This window comes from Mytilus trossulus, chromosome 14 (assembly GCF_036588685.1).
Source record: "Mytilus trossulus isolate FHL-02 chromosome 14, PNRI_Mtr1.1.1.hap1, whole genome shotgun sequence".
In the NCBI taxonomy this organism is placed as follows: Eukaryota; Metazoa; Mollusca; class Bivalvia; order Mytilida; family Mytilidae; genus Mytilus; species Mytilus trossulus.
In genome coordinates this window covers 69974706-70001305 of record NC_086386.1, presented here as the reverse complement: position 1 = coordinate 70001305, position 26600 = coordinate 69974706, and the positions used below count along the sequence as shown (strand labels likewise).

The 26600-nt window shown below is 33.1% G+C and overlaps 1 protein-coding gene across 5 annotated transcripts; it reads left to right on the top strand.

Annotated features, from left to right (window-relative positions):
• The first annotated feature begins 606 nt into the window (after positions 1 to 606).
• LOC134697372 (stomatin-like) lies at positions 607 to 26563 on the top strand. Of its 5 annotated transcripts, none has more exons than XM_063559615.1 (9): positions 607 to 692; positions 16437 to 16522; positions 18001 to 18116; positions 18615 to 18687; positions 21631 to 21713; positions 22472 to 22675; positions 23623 to 23678; positions 24832 to 24910; positions 25970 to 26563. In XM_063559615.1, the coding sequence occupies exons 2-9, from the start codon at positions 16507 to 16509 to the stop codon at positions 26156 to 26158; spliced, it is 816 nt and encodes a 271-aa protein (XP_063415685.1). In that variant the 5' UTR covers positions 607 to 692; positions 16437 to 16506; the 3' UTR covers positions 26159 to 26563. The 5 variants fall into 5 exon arrangements, with proteins under 5 accessions (XP_063415685.1, XP_063415686.1, XP_063415682.1 ...); XM_063559616.1 differs by lacking the exon at positions 607 to 692 and adding an exon at positions 13684 to 13702; XM_063559612.1 differs by lacking the exon at positions 607 to 692 and adding an exon at positions 13709 to 13851.
• Positions 26564 to 26600: the final 37 nt, after the last annotated feature.

The following is a 26600-nucleotide window of genomic DNA, read 5'->3' as shown; positions in this document are numbered from 1 at the left end:
TACTTGTAAAGATTAAAAACATTTTTTCTAAAGTGTCTGGGACAAGAAATCTCATTTTTATTGAAAAACGCCCATATTCATTTATATTTGAACATAGTTTCAAGAGCGATGGTGCCTCAGTCTTAGTGTTGTGAAAAAGTAAAGAAATGGTATCATTTATATGATGATATATTTGTTTCAGGATTAATTTAGGAATATAGTCAATGTTATCTGATCCATATTATCAGTACAAAATATATTCGTTCATTCGAGAAAAATGGAAATCGAGTAGTCTTCTAACTCGAATAATTCAAGCCCTTTCCGTGTCGGATTTTCTTCCACACGAGGTGTTAATGACTAGCCTTCGTAGATCAGCGGAATATAACGACTGAATTATTCGGGTTAGTAGTCTTCTAACATAAATGTATATAATGTTTTGTTCTTTTGTTGTTCTTTTTGTATGATGTATTGTAAAATTATTATGTTGATTTATGTATGCCTTCAACCCATATGGGTAAAAATGTGCATTTATTCAATAAACATATAAATAATCTAACATTCTAAAGGACGCTAGTCTTAATATTACCGATACTTTGCCAAAAGACGTAACATTTGTTTACATCTTACGTTTATGACGTCATTTATACTACCATGTCGTTAGGGTTTGCAATTTGATTCTGATTTGAAGAAGGTTAACTATTTACAAAGAATCGGTAAGTTTGTCACTGCATTATAGTACTTTAGGGTCAATGTCTTATATGGTTAGGTTTTGTTTCACTGATTCCAAATCCAATGTAAACATCATATGGATAGTTATGGGCGTTTTTCTACAAAAGCGTAACTTTCAGACTTAAAAAAATGGAAAAATCAACTTGTCTAAAATTTAATTTCAAGAGTTATTTTGAATACCTCTGTCATAGACCTGTTAGTAAACTAAAAGTGCAATCTTAAAAACTCTTTAAAATGATATTATTTTCAAAATTTGTGTACTGTTTCGTAGGGGACAAGAACGAAACTGCTTCTAAACACACGTATTTTTGCAATTTTAAATGTTTCCTATAGACATTCCAGTTTGTTTACTTTATATACTAGAAAATCTCATTTTTTTCTGAAGGTACAACTCATGTTACGTAGTGGACATTTTGATGCGTTTCGTAGTTGACAAAACCGTTTCGTAGTGGACAAAAAGTTTCGTAGTTGACATTAACCCTATTCTATGTTAATAAAAACATTATAAAAATTACATGAAACTAACCCTTGTTATTTATTTTGCACGAATATAATTGAAAAAAAAGTAAAAAAAGTCTGCAGGGTAGTGGTAGTGTCCACGACGAAACGTTTTTCTCCCATACTTGTTTCGTAGGGGACATATTCACATGTTTTATTTTTTTCCCACAATCCCTACACGATTGCAATAGTAACAAGACTGATTGTATTCATCAAAGCATGTATTAAGCTGTAAACTGATATTTTTTTCATAATTTTAAAATCAGATACTGAAACACTGGTGAAGGAGATTTGACCCGTTTCGTAGTGGACATAAACAAAAATACGGTATCACTCTGGTCCATTTGATGTGCTCAATTTTTCTTACCAACAATTTAATTGCCGTTATAAAAGCATCTTTTCTTTTGTAATACCCTAATGTTTATATCTCTTGCAAACACAAATTACATTGATTTTATAAAACTGTTTAATAGTAAATTTTAACATAGTGGACATTTTGTCAGGGACACACCTTCTGAAATAAAAAATCCTATGTTAAAAGCTGTCTATTAAAATATGTTGGCTCTAAACATACTTTTGAATTATTAAAGAACTTATATTAATTAAAAATAACATTTATTTCTACATTTTTTTTTACGATATTTTAGAGTATGAATGTTGAGCAGGCGGTCTAGGGACATGCCATTTTAGTTGTTTTGGACCATTCAGGAATCAATATCTTATCAATCCGCAAGGCCGTAACTACCCTTGAGGCAAGTGAGGCAATTGCCTCACTAAAATTTCGACACTGATTATATTTTTTATACATATATATAAATATAATAGTCATTTGTTGTTCTGTCTCAACCTTAATTTCTATAACTTGTCATCATTCCTTTTAAACTATTCTTCCTGGATATAACTCAGCGTCTCAACGGATTACATTAACCTAGTAACGATAATCATCATGGATCTCTAGTTAAAAACAGGCTCTTGAATCCCTTTAAAAAATAAACTGTTTCTTTGCTTAAAAATGTAAGATCTAATTCCGTATACTGACTGCACAAAAAATTACTGGCAAAGATCAAACACATATTTTTAAAAGTGGCTGGGACAAGAAAATATGTTTTTATTGAAAAACGCCCTTATGTGTGTTTGTTTGTTTGTTTGTTTGTATCCTGTACCGGAAGCCTGAGACCCATACACATATGTTACTCGTGTACGCTAAAAATCCTAAAATATAAATGTCTGTCATACCTCTGTTGTCCCTGCAAATCTGAATGTCCCGAAAATAAAGTAAAACATGCTATAATTTGTGACAAATACAAATTATAACAAAAACAAAAAATAGACTGATTTGAAGACGCAAGCAAAAATAACAAAGAGTCCCCTGTCCTCAGCTTTGTAAAGACTGTTTGATAAAGGAACCTTTTTTCTCCGAGTTTCACTTGGATTATATTTAAAGGATTTAGCAGGACTACTAGTCTTTCAGTATCAGACAGATTTTAGAAATATAGGATCTAACCTATACACCTTATCGCTATTTGTCCGCCATTACTACATATCACACAGGTTCCCCAATCGTAACTACTCGACCTTTCTGGTTGCACGAAGAAATATATATAGTATTGTATTGCATAGTGAGAATGGCCGAGTAGTTACGATTGACAGGTTCCCGTAAAATTTTGACGTCATAAAACAAAATATCTGACGCCACAATGGAAAAGTGATTGTTGTATGACGTCAAAAGATCAAGCGGCGGGGTCAGCCGGAATTAGCGATAAGATGGCATTAAAAAGTTTTATACGAGTTTATACGTAATTTGACAGTAGAGGAGAAAGTGGTTTCTTTGGTCTCGAGATGCTGGTTTATTTTATTACGTGTTGAGGACGGGTTTTTTTAAACAATCAATCGGAATTCTTATGAGAACCAACTGTGCTACACTTCTTGGACCCATTATTCATGTTTCCAGCGCTGCCCGGGAAGGATAAGAAGAAAATAGAATTTGCTTTTAACTTCACAATAAACCACATGATGTTCCATGATATGGATGGTTCCATTATCTTCTCACTAAATAATTTAAAGTGTGGTGACTATTGTGAACGCATATATTCCATTGAACTACAATCTCATATAAGTCATGCAATGGCAGGGTTCTCGCTAAGGATTTTTGAAGGCGAGTCCAGGGACTCGTCATTTTTAGCCATGATGAGTCCAACAGAAAGAAGAAAATATTTTATTGCAATATAATGTAATATTTTAGTCTCCATTTCCTAACAGAGCAAGGAAATGACATTAAATTCAGATCACTTTTCAACTTTTGCAATAAAATGATGATATTTGTGTTTAACCGTGTTCGGTTTATACAAAATGTTTCAATCTTGATGCATCTGTGGACTCACCAGTTTTGAAAATGATGAGTCTAGACATATTTTGATGAGTCCAGGACTCATGGACTCGCCTTAGTGAGAACCCTGCAATGGGATATATTAAATGCATAAGAAATAAAATCTCAATAGTTACAAACTGTATTCGTTTTTATTTTTGAAATATATTGAATTTTAAAATTGTAAAATATCTTGATCAAATCTCAACTACTTTCTAATGAATATCCAAAGACAAGCGCTTTCTGCTAAACTTTTATCATCAGATTCCTCCATAACAACGAAATGACCCTTTAGGATGCATTTTTTTTCTTTTAAAACAATCAAAAAATGCTCAGCCAATTTCTGATTCATAAACTTGTATATGTATAGAACTGATGTAAATTGATGAAAACGGTAAGCTATGATGTTTATAAAAGTAAAATTTTTAGTTTAATGGATGAATATTTGATTAAATTTGTATTTTTAGATTATAAAACAAACCTTATATGCCATTATCTGTACACAACTGGTTTAGCAGCACAATATAAGAATATTAACATTTTTAAGTTCGGTTATAACCCTCTATCTGATATAGATATAATGTACGCATATTTTAAACATATTTTACTTAAATGGTAATCAAGAAGTAATCAATGATATTGTTTACGGAGGAATTCAGTTTAATCAACATTTTTTGGAGTGAAATAATATGACATCCTTGTTGTTATATATATATGTATTATTGAACATTAAACATGATGAAGTTCATAAATCAATTTAATGTTTCATGTTTGATAGTATCTACTTATTTATTCACACATCAATTTCTGTTACGGAGGAATCTCATATCACTTTTAGGACAAATAATTCGTGTCAGTCATATATAGTTGCAAGTATACAATAGCAACGTTAAGAGTTTTCATACAAATAAACATGGACAAACAAACAAAAGTAATAATTGAACAGAATTTATCCAAAAAAGCAATTTAAATTCAATGTTCTGTTACGGAGGAATTTGCAAGAAAAAGTCTTTCAATTTCGATAACTGTGTCCGGTAAAAGAGACAAAGCACGTCCACTTTTTCCTACAGGTGATGGTTCTTCTACTGTACAAAGAATCTCACTAGAATAAACCCACATTATGTCTGATTTTGAAGGAGGCTTGAAACTATATGCTCCCCGAAGTTTAGTTTTCGTCATGAAGGATATGTTGTAATCTCCTTCATCAATGTCAATATCAATGACTTGCCCAATATACCAGTCTCCTTGGTATACTGCTGCAATCCAGTCACCATTGTGGTATTCATCATTTGTTGGTTCTATTTGGACATTTTGTTCAACTGCCTCCGCAAACACTATTTGGGCACAACTCGCCATCTACAAAGCATTCCTCAAAAGCAGGATTTTTCCCTTGTAATTATAGTAGATTCATTGTGTCCAAAAACTGCGTGCAACAACATTGTTCCTTTAATAGGTTTTAGTTCAGTGGCTGTAATGTCTATATCAGCTTGAGCGATTGAATCCTTTCCAACCCACTTGTAATTAATTGATCATTCAGACTGTGAAGCCCATGCAAAGAAGAACTTGGCATCTTGAATGACATGTTTGTCCCTTTCAACTGCATTGTCCGCCATACGTTTTGCCACGGCACCTACACCATCGCAAGGACCTTTGCCGTGACCTACTTCGAAGTACTGCCAGCTAGCAGGAACACTGAACAGTGATACATGTTCAGCAACTACATTAAAAATATATCTGTTTCGGTATTGGGATGTCGGGCTGTCTGATATATAGTGTACACATGACATATTAGGAACAAGCTCGTGTAGTTTAGGAAGCAATGACCGTAGAAAGGCTAACACTGCTGCTGCTGTATGGGATAGTTCATCCGAAATCATAGCAAATGTTTTGTGTTCTATTTTGCCGCTTTCAATATTTCGAAAGTAGACAACAATAGGATGTATAGTGACCATGGTTTTGTTCCAGTATGCTGATTGTACTTCGTCGTATGTTGTACAGGTGTAGTTTTCAGCAAAATCAAGCTGCGCTAATACATGGCCATTTGGTAGATTTTCCTTCAATTTGCGTATCTCATCGCATTGATTAGTAACCATGCATGTCAACGTGTTGCCTAAAAATATCAGCACACTTTACTAATTCTTCCTTAAACTCATTAGCTTCAAGCTCAACATTTACCAATCCTATCTTTTTTCGTCCGTAACCAATATCAATTCTCTGCCATTTACTAAACCCTATTTTCTCTTTGTCCATGTCATCAACTATCCTTAGAAGATCTTCATTTGAATTTCTGTAATAAAACTTGTCAAGTGCTCTGTCACTTTTACCAAGACTTTCATTCAGTCCTTTGCTTGTCATCAGGGCCATATTTTGATGCTTTATGCATAAGCACGATCTTTTTGTAGTGAACGAAACTGGCATAATATTACCTGGACGACATCTGTAGAATGTAGCTCTACTGACCTTGAATGTCTGGTTTTCCAAACGGAACTTATCATATAAATTGTCTATATAATCATTCAGTATTCGTTTTGGTTTTTGTTGGTCATTAATTTTTTTACGTCCTTATTCGGCATGGTGGTACTATTATCACTGCGTTCTAAAAATTCGATGATTGCGATCTGATATTTTCCTTGCTTTTTCAGTGATCTTTTACGTTGATAGTTTTCTTTTATCTTCAGTTTGGCCATTCCTGCTAAAGTATTTCTGGTCAGTCCTGTTTCTTGAGCTGTGCAACTTAACATTCTATATTTTTTCAGGTAACAGACACTGCTAGCTGAATAAATTGAGCTTTTGGGCTTTGCTTTGAAGTTGTACATTTTGTTAGTTTCTTTTAATTCATTTGTCATTGTATGATGCAATACTAGTTTTCTTCTAACTTTATCAGCACTGGTCTTCTTTAAGATTACTTCCTGGATATCTTTGTTAGCCTTGCTTCTTGGGGAATCTGTGTCTCTTAGTTTCTTGTTTATCCTCTGCTGCTTTCTAGTTAGTGCTTGATATTTTCTTTTCAGTTTCAAATTTTCTTCTTCTAAACGCTGTAATGCATTAATTGGTCTATTCCAACAAAATGTTCTTTCTTCTGGATTTACTGCCATTTGCCTTAGCTGGAAAACTTAGTTTAAGCACCAATACTTCCTGATTTGAATTTGCTTTCCTTTTTCTACTTTCCCTATTACTGGTCAACTTTTGTTTATTTCTTTTCTTTCTTTCAGACAAACTTAGTCCTTTTGATGGAATGTATGCTTTTCTTTTACGTGTTCTTTCTCTCTGCAGGTATTCTTTTTCATTTTTTGCCTTTTGTCTTTCTCTAAACAGTTTTTGTCTTTCGGCATTGGTTAATGCCATTTAAGCTGAAAAATAAGTATAATAATAAGAAGGTGTGGTATGAGTGCAAATGAAACAAAAATCTAGCCAAGACACAATGTGGTTTGGCATGCCGTAAAACCATTTTAAAACCATATTCATTGCTTAAAAATGCTTGTAGCCAGTCAGGATCGTCTCTTATATTTCCATGATTTCGTAGGTGAGCGAGCTGTTGTAATTTGTTTGCTTCTTGTATACTTGTCTAGAGATTCTGCTGTCGTATGTTCGTTTCAAGTACATTTTAGAAAAATTCAAGGCTCCGTGTTGAAGACTGTAGCCGGACCTATAATGGTTTACTTTTATAAAGTGTGACTTCAATATGGAGAGTTGTTTCAATTCATTAGCACTCATACCACATCTTCCTTTATCTATAGCAGTGTAGTTCTGGATAATCAGTGTAATACTTATAATAAATTATGCATAAACTTGTTATATTCATTAATACATAGTTGTAGTTCATATTTTGCATCATTACTGTCAATACAATTATGTTACGGAGGAATTGTGATTCCTCCGTAACATTGTAGGCACTTTTTTATTTGTATTTTTTTCCTTCTGCACCCAAAAGTTGTTTATGTACATTTTGGTAGTGGTTTATACAGTATTGTTATTATGTTTTTAGGGTAAAAAATCTTTCTAAATACAAATCTACTCTCTTTAAAACTTCCTCTCTATGAAATGATATATTTACCTTCTCAGAATTTCCAAAATAATTCCTTTTTCTTCAAATTTTTCGTTTTAGGTTGCCTAGCACTTCTTTCTTTTATACAATCCCGCTTGTAAAACTTTTATAACCACGTGATACACGATTAACCGCTGTATGGATGAAAATTTGCCCTGTATAAAATTGTCCCGTTACGGAAGAATCGTTTCGGAGGAATTTCCAAGCAGTTTTTAGTGTTTTTTTTCAAGAATGCTGCTTATTCTAATTACTTCAAAGCTTGTTTTATGTCGAAATAGTATGATTGGTTGAAAGAAAAAGAGAAACTCTTGTTTCTATACTGTACCAATCGTTTTGCCTACGGTTACGGAGGAATCATTTGATGAGCATAATTTGTTAAATGGAAAATTAAAGAGAAATTCTCAAAGATAGCTTGTTTACATGGACAGATTGTGATAGTAATTCAAAATTCAACACTATTCAACTAATAAACAACCATTAAAAGCACTGAACCTGTAAGTTGCTCATTTTGAAATATGCTCAAATCACCGTTATGGAAGAATCGTGAAACTGACGACACATCTAAATTATTGATAAACATTTTTTTTGTTAGTTTTTATTTCATTTTTACTTTCATATTCAATAGTTCATATCAGGATCATTTGGGTTTGATAAAGAAAGAGCATGAAATTGGTGCACATGATAGTTTTTTTCGGCTGCATATTCCTTATTTAAAATTGACGACATGGCTTTTTTACAATTTTATGGAATTTAAGTTCGATATTTTTACGTTAATTGAAGTTTAATATAGTTGATATGTTTTTAAAAGTAAATTTACATATCATGAGATTTATTATTGACCCATAGGCTGTTCAAAAAGTAGTATCTTTTCAACAGTGGACCCATTCAAACTCATGAACCATGTTTGCACGACTTATATGAGATTGGGCGATGATCATGATCATGATCAATTATATATATAATTATAATTTTTATTTATTTTTAAATACAAAATACAACAGACACACTTAAGTTTGCCTCATACATATCTAGACTTTCATCTAAAGATTGATAAACAACGGTCGGTTGAGAACAACACTTTACGACACATGGGATGATTTCAGCTTTCCATAATTTGTGGACTTTTCATTTCTATGTACTGCATTTCAGTAGCTGTATATTAGGTTTATATCTCGCCCAGTTGATAAGCTTTTACCAGAGCTTGTGGTTCCTATCATGATTTCGTTGGGGTTGCTGCTTACAAGGAAGCTATTGAACCAAGGCTTCCAAGTGGCGAAGTTGAATCATCCCTTCGAAAATTTTACGGACGCCATCACAACCAATTGGTTTACCGTTTATGGATGACTGTGTCAAAGATTGCCACGGATATGTTCAAATTGTCGTAACCAGACTCCTTCTTTATTTGCTCGATTTGTGACATAAACGAATAAGACTCTTTACGATTATACACTTACCATGAGCAACATAACGAGTACAACCAGTAGAGGAGGATCTGTTTAACTTTTCTGAACACCTGAGTCGGGTTTTTCACTTCGTGTAACTGTTGTTTTAAAGTCTTTAGTTTTCTTTGTGCATGAACTTGTTTGTTTTTTCGTCGTCTTTCGTTTTGTGACATGGCGTTGTCAGTTTATTTCGACTCATAAGTTTTGAATGTCCCCTTTGGTATTTTCCGCCAATTTTTTGTTTAACGAAGTTCCATTATACCCAACTGCGGCCAAGCTTCGCGATAGGTCGTGCGACATAATCAGACAAACAAACTTTATTAGATTAACTCTCTAAGGAACGATCGTTTTCATTGGTCAATTCAAACCTTCGACCTCACACCTGCAAAAATAGAACACACGTACTTTAACTTTGAATGGACTGATTAATATTCACGTAGCTGGTCAAGGTCGTCTAAAGCTTCTATCGTCGTATTCGCATACATGATTCTAATCACAATTATTGCTTAATGTCCATGTGGAATTCATTTGTGTTTTGATTTCCTGCAATCAATTGGTAGTAAAGTTTAAACTTTAAAATCTTAACAGTTAAAATATTCAATTTAAATATCTCCTCTAAATCAAGGGACGACATCAAAAGTTTAATTTAGGATAAAAAAAACCTCACAATTCACATATTTTTTTTTCATTGACACACCCAAGTTGCTTATCATGCCTTCTCTTTTACTCAATGGACTCGATGAATTAACGTTGTACTTGAAAAATGAAACTGTATACTTTACTACAAACACTTTTCATATTGTTTGCCAAGTTTTAGGTATTCTTCATAGATAAAGTGATATTTTTTCTGATTCCATTAACTTGAAAAAAAAAATAATTCCGAAATTGTAAGTAAATTCATATCATGTAACACGCTTTGTTAAGAAAAAATGGAGATGGCCAATCATGGCACAGTGGATAATTAAATGAAGTTTATACAAACGATATAATCCATGAGGTTTTGCTATTCTCGGTTGAAAAACGAACGTAAATTATATATTGTAAATATTTAACCGTTAGTTTTCCCGCTTGAATGGTTTTACACTAGTAATTTTGGGCCTCTTATAGCTTGTTGTTCAGTGTGAGCCAAGGCTCCGTATTGAAGGCCGTACATTGACCTATAATGAATTACTTTTATAAATTGTTATTTGGATGGAGAGTTGTCTTATTGGCACTCATACCACATCTTCCTATATCTATGTAAATAGAAACAAACAATGTCTGTATTCATTAAATCATTTAAATGTATTTATAAAAAGATGAGTTTCATCTTGTACATACATTTAGTTATCCTTAACTTCTTGATATTTTTTGATCAGTTTATCATACACGTTTCGTTTTGTATTTTATTTCAAATACGAATACGTACTACATATACTTTAGCGGATTGTTCAACAATGTTATGCAACTCTATTGATACAGTATAAATTTAAAAAATAAATATTCACCCATTCATAATCGAAAACAGTACATTTATATGTAATAAAGAAGACGTGGTATGATTGCCAATGACACAACTCTCCACATGAGACCACACTGACACAGAAATTAACAACTAAAGGTCACCGTACGGCTTTCAATAATGAGCAAAGCCCATACCCCATAGTCAGCTATTAAAGGCCCCGAAATGACAATGTAAAAACAATTCAAACGGGAGTTGTTCCTTATAAACTACGACATTTCTCACAAATACTAATATTTATTTATTTCCAAACATGCGAAAGAAATGATACGATAAGAGTTATTTTGTTTCTATCTTTGGGGGACAACTTCCTCCTTTTATGGTAGCTACTGTGTGTATGTTTTTAGCATGAAAATAATAAAGGAGGATTGTCAGTGCAACCCATCATTAATATTTGTAAAGCAGGATCAGTATTATGAAATACTTTATAAGTGACTACGACATTGTAAGGATTATAACCTATCGTAGGTATGAAAGAAATTAAAAGTGGTTCATTTATTCATCCGTATAAAAGCGGCACCTGTATTTTATTTTATCCTTATATTTCTCATCATGCCGGGTACAAGATAATTGAGTTGCTGCATGCATAAAGAACTTAGAATATCAGTATGCTATTTCGACCCCACTATTTGAAGTTAGCAAAACATTTAATTAAATCTTTGGGTCAAAGGTTTGTAAACTATACAAATCATTGTTTTTACGTTCGTAGTAAACATAGTAAATTCCATTGTCGGTCACCTGTGTCAATTCACGTGCACACTGACTACATTGCTGTTGTATTTAAATCTGTCGGCCAATGAAATGAGACGTTACAAGTTGTTTGTTTATGATACGACAGAATGTTATCAATGAACTATCAAATGCTAAACTTCACTGCATATCAGTATATTATTACCGAGTTCATGATTCGATCCATGCTTGCATGCGGGAAGTCGGTAATAGACGTGTGCCAACATATAAATAACACATAGCTGAGAGGGTGATAGAGCAGATTGTTACCCCGAGAAAACATTGTCAACCGCGGCGAGGGGTACCAATCTGGTCTATCACCCTCTCAGCTATGTGTTATTTAATTTATTATACTTAATGTCCTATCATTATTGTCTTTTACAGATGAATTTATTCGACGTCACGAACATAACAACGTTACGGGTATTAGAAAAATCAACGGTAGTGAAGCAAGATATTTTATTTTTTTATTTTGACAGTCAAATAATAGAATCTGAGCCAAAACGTAGATCTTAAGCAATGTCTGTAATAACTTGATGTAAATTCAATTCATTGTCCTTTAAATTATCGATTTTTGATTGGTCTGGACGAGAGGTTTACATTAAAAAAAAATGTCACCCGCTCAGCCATGTGATGAGAGTAAATTAACATCCTCGTATTAGCCAATCAAAATATGGCATTTTAACGTGAAGTATAAAAATACATATACTGAAGCTACGAAATTTATTTCTAACGTTACGTTAACTATTGTTCTTACTTTCTTACTTTAGAAGATGCATAAACTTCTAGGGCAGTGGGACGCACGGTCAGAACAAACTCGGACTACACAAGGTCATTTCAAAATAAGGAGACATGACATGATTGTGAATCAGACATCATGCAACAAAGTTCAAATGGCATTGTTTTAAGCAACAGTTTCTATGGGTCAAAGTACGGTCTATCGCAGGCTGCTTATCATACCACGCCTTCATACTATACCGTTACTATGGAGTATTTGTTTTTCATTGTTGTTGTAGATGTTTACATCAATGTAATTTGGTCTTATTAGCAATCATATCACATCATTTTAAGTACATGTATCGGCACAGAAAGGCAGTTAACACAACACAGACAACAACAAAAACATAGTTACTTGACACAAGTAAAATACCGTATCATATTGCCTTGTTCACACGTACATGTTTAAAGTGCCAGTCTTTGTAAGAATCAGGCAATCTAAAACATGATTAGAAAAAAAAACCGAGCTAATCATGCTATTTAATACTAACCATCATCCTGAGTTAAAAAGTATTAGTCTTTCGTTTGTGTGTGTCTGGTAATATCAAATAAATTGGTTAGAAAATTGGTTAGAATGATAGCAAATCACAGAGTTATCTCCCCTTATTCGTTAATTTCTAGTGCATTTCAACCAAATTGTATCTTCTATTACCAGAACAGAAAATAGAAATGAATGTTATTTTTGTGCATAACTACATTTTATGAACTGAAATCAATGTCAAATTGGGTGGGTTTTTTTGGTCATGTTTTCACCACTGCCTGATTCTTAAGCAGAATGGCACTTAAATCGAATTGAATTCGAATCGAATGCGAATTGAACTCGCTAATCGCGTTCACACACTCTTCTTTTTTTTAATTCGAATTGATTCGAATTAGCTAATTCGAATTATCCAATTCGCATTAGAAATACGCTTTTGTTAATTCGAATTAAAAGTCAACGTCGTTTGGACAGTTTAGCGAATTTGACTCGCATTGTAATTCGAATTAGAACTGACGTTAGGACGTAAAAAGTTTCGAATGCGAATTAAACTAATCAGCATTAATTTGACAATAGAACCTGTTGAATGTGATTGTTAGCAGTTACTGAAAGCAATGTACTATAACTTTTGATGTGGAAATCAAATCATCCTTTCATTACTCTAATATTTGTCGCTGATTTCAAATTTTAGATTTCACACAGCAACTTTATGACTGATAATTTATAAAAAGGACATTGCACAATAGCCGAACTAAAAATGTAAATAATTTCAAGAGAGAAAAATAAAGAAGATTAAACAAACTGTTCATATATAGTGATTGAGGTAATTGATTGGAAATACATTGAACAAATATTTTTTCCGATCCTATAGCATTGAGTTCAGTTAAAATTCTTGACGTCAGTTTTGAAATTTAATCTAACTTATTTTAAAATATTTCATAATTAGACATGTATCTCATTTAGAGTTTTGTGTCAAATCAGAAAATCAATTAACTTCTTTTTTTTTCAAATAAATAATTATAAACGTAATTAATGTGTCAAGTAATTAAATGTTGACAAACAACAAATTATTAATTAGAGACGCAAGCAAATAACAGAAATCGATTGATAAATGAAGTAACCAATGACAACACGTTTTCACAACGACTATCCATGTTAGGTAAATAGTTGAAGGTTAACACATCTACTCATTACACTATTATTGAATATAAAATCGGAGGATAGTATTGCATTTATATATTTATACATGCTGGGATAAACAGAGAACTAGAGACCGGTCGTGAAACAGTCAGATTCTTTTAAAAATAGGTATTTATTTATTTATTCACTCATATCTAGGAGAAATCCTGCAAACGTGACTGCATGTTGGACATCGGGGTAGTTAACTCCTCGACCATTTCTGGTTTTGTTTTCTACTTCAAGTACTTGCTTGACAAAACCGTGAAACGCTTTCCTACCTCACAACATTTTTCCCTATGCAATAGTAGACTGGGGTACATAATTATCAGATGCGAATCCAGGCTTTTGAAAACAAAGAGGACGGCTCCTAAACTGTGCATATTCAAATTTATATTCTTTACTTTAATAAGAAGTCCCTTAAACATGTCTCTTTAAAACCTTTTTAAAAAGCATAAATGTTAAAATTGATACTATTATTCTTTTCATTAATAGGAAGTCTGTAAAACATATGTCTTTAAAAAATATATAATATATACAATACACATTAAGCAAAGCATGCAAACCCATATAAAAAAAATCGACATTTTAATTACTGAAAACTTTTAATAAAAATATCCTATTAGTTTTAAAATAAACAGTAACATTAAACAAACTCAAAACGTTTTTTACAGCGCGTAACAAAACCAGTGCCTTGCTTTTGGTGCATTTTTTTATGGTCTGGCACAAGAAAGATGCTGCCACTGCAGACATATGAACTGCACATAACACTTGTTTCGTTTTGCGTCTGCATCACTTTTGCAAAAATTGCAGATATACATACATTATATTCAACATTCATAGGATAAATCTGTCAATAGATTGTTGTGCATCGTCTGTACAATATTTATTTATTAATCTTAATACTTTATTGCACCATACATAGCTACTTTTGCATAGGTACTATGGCTGTACCAAAAATATGTAGTACTTGAAATCTACTTCTAATATTCAGTACTATTTTGTTACTCTAAAATTATTGTAATATTTAGGTACCTGTATTTTACAGTACTTGAAATCTTCTTCTAATATTCAGTACTATTTTGTTACTCTAAAATTATTGTAATATTTAGGTACCTGTATTTTACAGTGCTTGAAATCTTCTTCTAATATTCAGTACTATTTTGTTACTCTAAAATTATTGTAATATTTAGGTACCTGTATTTTACAGTACTTGAAATCTTCTTCTAATATTCAGTACTATTTTGTTACTCTAAAATTATTGTAATATTTAGGTACCTGTATTTTACAGTACTTGATTTGTACTTGAAAATTTAAGTACATCTACATATTTTTGGTTACAACGTTACATTTTCAGCATTTTGATAGTATGTCTATTTCAAATCTTTTTAAAATTATGATTTTCAAACATGGAATATTGTGTTCGCTTTTGGTATTATTTCTGTACCAAAATTTTAAGTACAAACCAAGTACTGTAAAATACAGGTACGTAAATATTAAAATAATTTTAAGGTAAAGAAATAGTACATAATATCAAAAGTAAATTTTCAGTACTACAGATTTTAAGTACAAAAATAGTACCTATGCAAAATTGGCTGTGTAGACTAGATTAATATTAAAGTTTTGTCTGGTTTTCATGAATTTTATAGTCCTCAAATCACGTTTCCACGGTTACACATAGTTGTCTTTTTCAGAGTGCTCCAAAACCTGTTGTAGCTCTTCATATATAAGTCGAACTAAGCGTTTAATTCATTTTTTTTTATAACTAATTGTCGTCTCCCATTGTCGAACGTCAATGGTCCACATAAATTAACGTGTGTACATGTAATTTAATAAGTGCAGTTCACCAAAAGTGAATAAACCAGACCCGGCAAGGCGAAGACTAAAAGGTAATTGATAGTTTCAATAAAAAATGTATTTCATATAGTCGGATTTAAAATCTGAAATAAGACTGGCAAAATAGCAAAACTTTATATAAATCGCTATTTTGCCGGAGCCGGCAAAATAGCCTCTGCCTGTGATTTAACAGTTTCTGTCTGCATCTTTACAACATTTATCACAACATTTATTTCAACATATTTCTGTCATATGAAGTTATCCTGTTGTAAACTAGATGGACTCGCGCTAAGTCGGATGTTAATCACACACTACTTTTTCCTGGCGAAGACATGTCGGTTTACCCGTACACATTTTTTTATACTACCAACCGCCTAGTCATTCCTGGGTGCTACGAGCACTCAATGAGCGTATTTGGTTCTATCTAGTCGAGGATCGGACCCATACGCAGTATCGGCACTCGGACACGAGACAACCTGTAATAATAATTAAGGTAATATTTAACAAATTTGCTATATGAGAGTACATTCAAATTGACGTTCCATATATTGACTAAACAATTAAACAAAAATAGCTCAGTAGGACTGGGTTATTTTAAGCATGTATACAGTATTTAAACCTCTTCAGGTAATACAATAAATCGAATGTTTACAAGTCGCGTAGCTACATGCAAAACAAAAGGAATTAAATTGACGATCGGTTGCAGTTGTATGTTGATCTTCTTATATTGACGGGCATTTTAAACATTCTGGACTTTCAAAATGTACCTGTTATGACGTCAATACGTTGACCTACCTAGTGACGTATGGTACATGTATCAGATGATTGAGAAATACCCGTGTGATAATTTAAATATAAATATATATGTGTATACATTGTAGATATAAAAGATTAAGCTAAGCGTGACAGTATTATTTAAAGTCCGTGGGATAATAGTTTGAAAGCAGAAACATGGAATCCAACAAAGGTAAATCATGTTTGTTAATTCATTTTTCGTTTTTTTTAACAGATTTGTAGATTTTGCAGTATTACTGGCCATCGCAGTATCGATACGCAGATGCAATAGGTTACACATATTAATCTGCTATACGTGATCATGGCAATATCAATTGTATTGCCATGGCAATCTGACAGAACATCACACACCAATTACACTGCGGTAGCAGAGACGAGAGTTTGGAACTCAGATCCGATTGTATCTACCGTATCGATAATCAGTATAGGTCTAATAGGTTCATGAATCGTCTGAAATATCGTTCAGATTTGTGCGTTTATGTATGGTCTTAGTAGACCCATTATAAATTAAGATTTCTTCGTCTACATTTCATTTTCTTATATTTAGCTCTACGTTGATATATGTGAAGTCCAAGCTTTTGGACCGTCAATATAACTGAGGACAAGGGACCCTTCTACTTCATTAATTGATTGTTATAAGATATGATGTACATATGCATAAAATATACATGTTTTAGTTTGTATTTTGTTGTCACAAGCTTTTAAATTATTTGAAATGCTTTACGACTATAACAGATTATTATAATAAAGAGGTCATTAGAACTGAGAATAGATAATCCGAAAGTATATAAAATTAGCTTGTGTAGAAATCTCAAGTATTTATCGTTATATATATCATGTTGTTGAAACTAGAATGGCAATGAAGAATTTGAACTGATTTTAAAGTTCTATGTCTCATTAATAGAAACGGCAAAATATTGTTCCAAATGGTTTGACCTTAAATCTAATCATGTGATATTTGGCAAAAGAAATGTAGACACACAACTGTCACAAATATGTAAAAACGTTTTCTAGTTTTCTCTTTTTACGGTGTAATTTGATATTTAACGTAGTGTTGATAATTTGTTCGTACATTTTGTAACATGCTGCCTAACGTACTAGACAAACTGGTCAAAGCTCACGTTTCCACCAGACTGCCTTTTAATTTCATAACAAATTTGTCTTCTATGTGCCTGCTATAAAGTTAACATGTATATACATAGTATACACGCCTTTCCAGTGATATCTGAATGGAAAATAAACTATCATAGTTTTACCTTGTGAATTTGCCCAAAACTTGATAATCACTTGAAGATTTATACATAACAAATTATAAGCAATAACCTTAGTAACAAAACTGATTCACTAGGTTCCACTTACATCATGATCAGTATCAACTTCCGGTTACAAGCTATGCTCCATGTAAAAAAACACCTACTGTGGATTCATTTATTTTCGTGGGTACCAATTTTCGTGGATTAAGGAAAACTTGCATTTTCGTGAATATTTGATTTCGTGGTTTTCTAAAAGTCTGCATTTAATCATACAGAAAATTTGCAATTCGTTGAACGTTTAAATTCGTGGTTTCCCTGTACCCACGAAGTCCACGAAAATTGGTATTCAACGAAATATAATAAATCCACATTATTTAACCATTGCATTTTTTTTCAGTGCACGAAGCCCCCGGAAGTGACAATGATATAGGATGCTGTGGTTGTATATTGATAGGATTATCATATCTTCTTGTCGGATTGTTTTTCCCGTTTTCTTTGTGTATGACTATCAAGGTAAGTCTAATAAGCCAAACTAATAAAAATGTCTGTTTAATTTTTTTATGTGTTTCCAATCCTTGTATACTCTGAGAAATGTTCTATCATACGACAACAGTTTAATTAAGTGGGAGACTCTCTTGTCATATATCTTAGTGTTTTTTTATACATAATAAAAACTCACGGTGTTGTAAGCAGGCATTGCGGTCATAAAAGTTTCAAGTACGATTATCGTACTCAGACTCCGACAACAACCAATCAAAATACTGGATGTTGTGATTTGAGTACAAATTTTGTTCTCCGAATACTGTGTAATGTTTTATGACCGAAGACCCAGATGTCGTTATGTTGCTGTCTCAACGAGATATTGACATACCCTACATATATTTTTTATTGATATCAACGCTTTTAAAATAACAACCAACGTTTGCTACGGTCAATACAACTGCATTGCACAAATAGTATTGCTGCAAAATAAAAAAAAAATAAAAAAAACTATATGCTGTAATATTTCAGATCGTGACGGAGTATGAAAGAGCAGTAATATTTCGACTTGGACGGGTACTTCCTGGAGGAGCTAAAGGCCCGGGTAAGTTGTTCATATAAATTGATTGGTTTTTTTCTTTCTTCTATTTTTCTTTGAGGTTAACATTCATATATAGGGGATATCTATACTATTAAACGAGAAGACCTCATTTTTGGTGTCGCTTCTCTTCTTTCAACAATAAATTTATCAACATGCCTCTGTGTCCTATGGGTACAGTGCATAATCGCATTTGTCATCCATTCATATGATTATTCAGATTGAGTTATTTGGGGTGAAAAACGAGAAAAAAGACGTCCGGATATGTTTCCGTCATTGGGCGAAATGTTAAGTCAGATTAGACTTCCGGTTTGCGTTTTCTGTATACTTTGAACCACAGGCACTTGTTTCTGTCAATATTGGGTTTACTATCAATACCAGTATAAAAAAAACACAAGGTAGCTAACGGGAATTTTCAATGTGTTCGCTTCAACCAATAATTTATTACTTTCCCTTGCCCCTTTCACGAATAAAAGTACACCAGTCTTTCGGTAATTGATTTATCTTTACAATGAAACAACTCTCACGTACCTTGAGAATACCCCTCAAACAGAATAACACACTTGAGATGAGAATTATTGACCTTTTTCCAGACCATTGAATTTGGAAGTACTAAACTTCCGGTTTACTTAGGAAGTTAATATAACACAGCAATCTGATTGGTCGAATTCATCTGGTTACCTGGTTATTTATATTAGTTACCAGAAACCAGAAAAATGTGACCAATCAGATTGCACAGTTTTATTAACTTCCTAAGTAAACCGGAAGTTTAGTACTTCCAAATTCAATGGTCTGGAAAAAGGTCAATAATTCTCATCTCAAGTGTGTTATTCTGTTTGAGGGGTATTCTCAAGGTACGTGAGAGTTGTTTCATTGTAAAGATAAATCAATTACCGAAAGACTGGTGTACTTTTATTCGTGAAAGGGGCAAGGGAAAGTAATAAAATATTGGTTGAAGCGAACACATTGAAAATTCCCGTTAGCTACCTTGTGTTTTTTTTAATACTGGTATTGATAGTAAACCCCATATTGACAGAAACAAGTGCCTGTGCTTTGAACATACATTAATACTACGAAAACAGTGTATTTTCTCTCTTATAGACGAAATTTAAATCAGATTAGACCTTCGGTTTGCATTTTTCTTTTTACTTTGAAACAAATACATATACTACGAATAAAGATTATTTTCTGTCTGATATCATTTTCAAGTTTTAAAATTATCCACGGCAGTCACAGGGTTTTTTAAATAGAGAGGGTCTGAATAATATATCAATGACCGCTGTGGATCAATTATTAAACTGAGAATTGACTGTAAAAAGAAAATACCCTTTCGGGACGTCTGGAACGGGTGTTTTTAAGATCGAAATTTCGGGATCTGGGATTTCTTTTTTCGAATTTCGGGATGTCGAGATATTTAATTTGTATAATAAATTCAGAACCTCGGGATTTCATGTTTTAAGCCCGGGATATTGGGACCAGGAACCCTCCGCAGTGGCGGATCCAGAAATTTTCATACGCAGGGCCCGTTGACTGCCTAAGAGGGGCCCGCTCCGGTCATGCTCCAGTGATTCCTTATATAAGCAACCAAGTATTTTCCAGAAAAGAGGGGGGTGGGCCCCCTAAATCCGCCTCTGCCCCGACCCCCCTTTAATGAATATCCATAATATACAGATAAGCGCTAAAATTATTCATGTGTCATTAAAATTAATAGAGAACCAAAAAACAAAAGGATTTTTTTGTGGAAAAGGAGGAGGCGGGCTAGAAAAACAATTATCCTGTCCCAAATTACCCAGGACTTTTGATACCTTTTATGAAATTCTCAAGTCACTTAATGTTTTACAAAAAAATGAAGATGTGGTATGAATGCCAATGAGACAGCTCTCCACATGAGACCAAAATGACACCGAAATTAACATTTAAATGTCACCTTACGGCCTTCAACAATAAGCAAAAGCCGATACTGCATAGTCTGATATAAAAGGCCCCGAAATGACAATGTAAAACAATTCAAATGAGAAAACTAACAGCCTTATTTATGTACAAAAAATGAACGAAAAACAAATATCACTGAACCACTGAATTAAAGGCTCCTGACTGGAATGTTCATGATACATGTACACTAAATGTATGTTCATAATGAAATTAATAGGAAACAAAAAAATGGGAATTTTGGAAATAAAGGAGGAGGGTTAAAAAAACATTATCCTGTCCCAAAGTACCTATGACTTATGATACTTTTTCTGAAATTATCAAGTCATAAAATCTTTTACAAAATTCTTCCCACAACACTTTACATCCTTTCAAATACGCTCTGAATGCCCGCGATTTCGCGGGTGTGTTCTAGTTACTCTTAAAGTCATAGGAACGTTTGTGTCAATTCCTTTCTAATTTATTTTCAAAACTTTCAAGATGCATATAAAAAGAAGATGTGGTATGATTGCCAATGAGACAACTCTTCACAAGAGACCAAATGACACAGAAATTAACAACTATAGGTCATCGCACGGCCTTCAACAATAAACAAAGCCCATACCGCATAGTCCGCTATAAAAGGCCCCGAAATGAGAAATGTAAAACAATTCAAATGAGAAAAATAACGTCCTAATTATTGTACCAAAAAAATGAACGAAAATCAATTTGTAACACAGCAACAAACGACAACCACTGAATGTATTTTGATTCTGCTTCACATGGATACTTAAAAGGCAGTGATGAAACTTGATAAAGAAAACATATAAGTCATTAAAGAGCAATCTTTTTTAACACAGCTCCACCCCTTAACTTACCAATAGTCTGTAAGAAAAATCTATTGTTTGGTATTGTGCCTTTTCATTCAATATATATGTGTTACATATACTTGCTTCTGATATGTTTATTTTATGAATATTTTTAGAGTGAAACTAACTGTCATTCTTTCTCTTTCTGTATGTTATATTTTCTTCATTTTAGGAATGTTTTTCATTCTACCTTGCCTTGATGATTTCAAGAAAGTTGACCTCCGTACAGTTTCATATGATGTACCCCCTCAAGAGGTAAATAAAGGAAGATTTTAAAGGAGTCAATAATTTTCTGCAGTTGTAAAAAAAAAATCAATTTTTACCTGTTAAAAAAGAAGATTCGAAGGGGCATACTTATAAATCGGAGGAAAGACAACACAATGACTAGAAGAAAGAAGTGGGAAAGGCAAACAACGGCCAATAATAAGCTTCAATCGTCATATCTTAAACCTTCTTCTTCTTTACGTAAATCCCTCCAACGTTGCAGCACACACAAAAAATGTAGCTGTCTTTACTTAACGGATCAGTTTAAAATAATAAACCTGGTCCTACTAAAATTATTTCAAAGTTAAAATGTTGAATAAGTCCTCCACCGGAAAAAAAACCCCTACCCTATATGTTTAAACTGCAGAGGTGTGCAGAATGTATTACACTTCTCATAAAATTGAAGATTGAACATAAAACAGGTAACGCCATACAAAAAAACGGAGATAATTCGAAACAACTGTGTTTATTTTCAAAATTCAATTTTCTTTTGTCAACGTTAACTGAGAAAGTACATTCAGTAATTAATTTAAGGCAGTGGCTATTTTGCCGGACGTCTATTTTGCCGGCTCTGATTAAAATATCTTAATTCAAGCCGGCAAAATAGCCTATTTCTATAGAAATAGCTGTTTGACCGGCAACAGCAATATAGTGAATTTGTTGCCGGCACTGGAAAAATAGAAGTCTCCGAATTTTTTTTCAGGAAAGGTTAACTTTGTTTATATTTGTATGTCGATGTTTTCTTTCAGATTTTGACCAAGGACTCGGTAACAGTAGCAGTGGATGCTGTAATCTACAGTCGGATATTTGACCCGACGATGTCGGTCTGTAATGTTGAGAATGCAGATCACTCGACACGACTTCTTGCAGCAACTACACTCAGAAACGTGCTTGGGACAAAGAATATGTCAGAACTTCTCAGCGAAAGGGATGTTATCGCCAGTTCAATGCAGGTAGGTTTTGCGATCATCTCGTTTCGTGTCATTTTTATAGTTTGTCCCCCGACTGTCGGGTCAGGATATAAAGGGATCATAGATTTATTCTTACGAGGCAGCTCTGAGCATGCTCGGAGCTTTTGAAGTAGGCTCTTCTATTTGAATATACTAGATGTTTACACAGGTGTTAATTGAGCTTCCTCTATAATGCTCTACTTTCCTTATTATAGAAGTGGTGTAGATTTGATAGACATCTAAATGGATCATGATAATTATTGTCACATAAATTGCTGAGAAGAGCCTACTTAAAGCTCCGAGCATCCTCTGAACATGCTCAGAGCTTCCTCGTAAGAATAAATCTATGATCCCTAAGCACGGGAGTAAAGTATTGAATTTTGACAGGATTAATTGCGACATTTAATACTTCCTTGAGAAAACTGATTGCGTTCATCCATAATACGGTTGACGATGAAAATCATTTAATTGTATACAGTCATTTAAGTTCAAAAACTTAAATGTGACTTTATCGAAAAAGATATGAAAATTAAAGCACTATTTATAGGACAGTGAACCATAAATATCTTCTATGTTGATTAACAACAAAAGAAGTTTTACAAGGAAGATCATGGAAGGTATTAACAGTCGTTTTATAAAGGGACATGTGATCGTTATTTTTACGCTGTGAAAAGATATTTTATGTTCTTTTGTGCTTATATCATTTCCTGTAATATCAATAATTAAGTTTATTAAAAATAATGCACTATAATGCCCGAATGGGGTTGATGGCATACATTTAGAAATACATATTTGATTTAGTAAAAGCACATTTAATTTGAATAAAGAAAACATGCTGAAATATTTAATATTGATATTTTTAATGTCATGTACTTCTTACAAAAAGAGACGGACCTTGTGCCAAACGCATATGTTAACTATTTATATATATTATTATACACATTTTCCAGCAAATTCTAGACGAATCAACAGACCCATGGGGTATCAAAGTTGAAAGAGTAGAAATGTGAGTATTTTACAACCAACTGATAAAAGAGTGTTTCCTTATAAACTACCTTATCTGAATTATACTTAAATAGCACCAATATATATATATAGAAGCTAATCCCGAGGGAGGGGTATTGCCCTAACCACCTTTATAGCACAATTTCTGATTTTGACTGCCAAGCTCTCTATGTTTCGTTAAAACTCTTGGACCTATCATTGGAATATATCGATTCAAACTATTTGCTGTAAACTGCATACCTTTCAATAAATGTAACAAATAAATATGGTTATTTTCTTATTTCATATCAGTGGTTGTGCCATATTTTTCGGTTTTCTCCTGAATTTGATTTTCGGTGGTCATTGTTTATCTAGATCTAGATAAGATTTAAGGATGTACTTAGGTGAAATTTAAAAAAAAATCTAGAATTTAAAATTGATACTATAAGTCGGGAAGAGCATTAGTTGAGGAACAAAATAAGCTAAAAATATTGATAGGTTTAATGGAGCTCCTTTTCGAGATATTTATTTTTTTTAAATGGCGAGAAAAGGCTGACTCTGACTTTCCCGTTTGAATGGTTTTACACTAGTCATTTTTGGGGCCCTTTATAGCTTGGTGTTCGGTATGAGCCACGGCTCAGTGTTGAAGACCGTACTTTGACCTATAATGGTCTACTTTTACAAATTGTGACTTGGATGGAGATTTGTCTCATTGGCACTCATACCACATCTTATATCTTTTTACCTTATATTTGCATTGGTATTATTTGGGTCTCAAATCGAAAGAAAAGAAATCTAGAATCTGCTTATAAAATTTTGGTAAATAGATATAGGAAGATGTGGTGTGAGTGCCAATGAGACAACTCTCCATCCAAATAACAATTTAAAAATTATAATGACTTTTTATGAGCTATTGAAGCCTTATATGAAAAGAAAAATGGGTGTTATGGGGCAAAATATTTACCCTGTATCGTAGGAAAAAAACCAAGGAGTCTGAACATCTGACACAAATTCTTAAACCTGACCTAAGTTCATCCTTAACGCTTGCTAATTATTGTATGCCGTAAAGTGACATTTGTTTTACTTGCATTGCTTGGGTTGACGTTAACCTACATGTTCTTTCATTCATTCATACAACTGTTGTTTATATAGAGTTTCACCCATTTATTTTTCAGTAAGGATGTAAGATTACCTGTGCAGCTACAGAGAGCAATGGCTGCCGAAGCTGAGGCTTCTAGAGAAGCACGTGCTAAGGTGAGTAACATGGCAGATACTTTATATATTTAGATAAAGGGATAAAAAGGGGTACATTCATGTACAACTTCTATAAACTGACTCGGACGATAAAAGTGAAAGGTTATCAGAGAACACTTTAAATCAGTAATGCGTTTGTAATAGTCCTTTCAATTCTTTTTCAGCTCTCATGTGACATAGAAGTACCGTAATCTTTGTTATTTAGAAGCTTAGAATATATTATAAAAAATGTTCGAAACAAACGTACAAGTGGTTTTGAAGAGTTCTGCCACTTACCATAGATTATACCTTCATCATATCTGGGAACAGTATATCTGTTCCTGATCATATATAGCATAGTGGAATAACCTCTACTGATGTCATTTGATGTTTGTGTTGTAGGTTTGCTGTCTTATTGTTGTAAACACCATATATGATATTGTCCTCCTATTCACATGAGATACGTATTCATCTATAACAAGAGCTCAGTTGATCTTCAAAGTATTAAATCAAACTCGCCAATTAACCAATATAATGACTTTTAAAAACACCCAATGCTATTTGATATTAAATAGTACCTTTATTTTCCAAACGAAAACATTATAGTTTTACCTGAAACATTTTAATACCAAATAAAAAAAGATCATTTTCAGGCAAAAATGTTACATAAAAACCTCACAAACCACATTTATTGAGTTCGAAGAAGCAAAATTAAAAGAAATTAAAACCCACTGCAATTGTTTGCACCTGTCCTAAGTGAATAATCTGATGTTCAGTAGTTGTCGTTTGTTTATGTGGTTCATAAGAGTTTCTTGCATGTTTCTCGTTTTTTATATAGACTAGACTGTTGGTTTTCCCGTTTGAATGGTTTTACACTAGTAATTTGTTAGGGCCCTTTATAGCTTGTCGTTCGGTGTGAGCCAAGGCTCCGTGTTAAAGATTCGTACCTCGACCTATATATGGTTTATTTTTATAAATTAACTTGGATGGAGAGTTGTCTCATTGGCAATCATACCACATCTTCCTATATCTTATTATAAATTAAGCCATTCAAAGATTAATACTTGAACTTTTCCACAGGTTGTAGCAGCTGAGGGAGAACAGCATGCCTCACGTGCGCTGAAGGAAGCAGCCGACATCATGGCCCAATCACCAGCCGCCATTCAGCTCCGTTATTTGCAGACATTGAACAGCATTGCAGCAGAGAGGAATTCCACCATTATATTCCCTCTTCCAATGGATCTATTACAAGGATTTTTGAAGAAGTGAATTAATTCTTGAAGGTGTGTGTTTGTGCATGAAGCTGCTTTGGCATACAAAGCATTTTTATCCACCGAAAATTACTTAATATTTCTACTTTAGTGCAGACTAAAACTGCTTCCTTGTTCAGACTGTTCCAAATAACTTTAAAAAAAACACCATTGAATGATTGAACGTGATGCAAAGTAAAATTGTTAATCTGATGATCATTGATGTAGGTGGCGCATTTATCACTCAAGTGTGCAATATTCACATAACGTTGACAACATGTGCCTTAAGGACGAAGTTTGTTTGACTGTGTTATTTATTTATGTACACATTGATTCAAAAGTAGGGTATACTCAAATGTATTTTGTAAATATGATTGTATATTATTTATTTTACATTGAAATAAGTAAAGGTTACTCACACAAAGTTTATTCTTTCTGCAAGACAAGATCTATCATACAAC

Bases quoted from the DNA above. Each gene is read 5' to 3' on its own strand.
- LOC134697372 (XM_063559615.1), top strand. The intron at 18,117-18,614 runs GTAAGTCTAATA...GTAATATTTCAG, and splicing joins CTTTGTGTATGACTATCAAG to ATCGTGACGGAGTATGAAAG. The intron at 23,679-24,831 runs GTGAGTATTTTA...TTTATTTTTCAG, and splicing joins AAAGTTGAAAGAGTAGAAAT to TAAGGATGTAAGATTACCTG.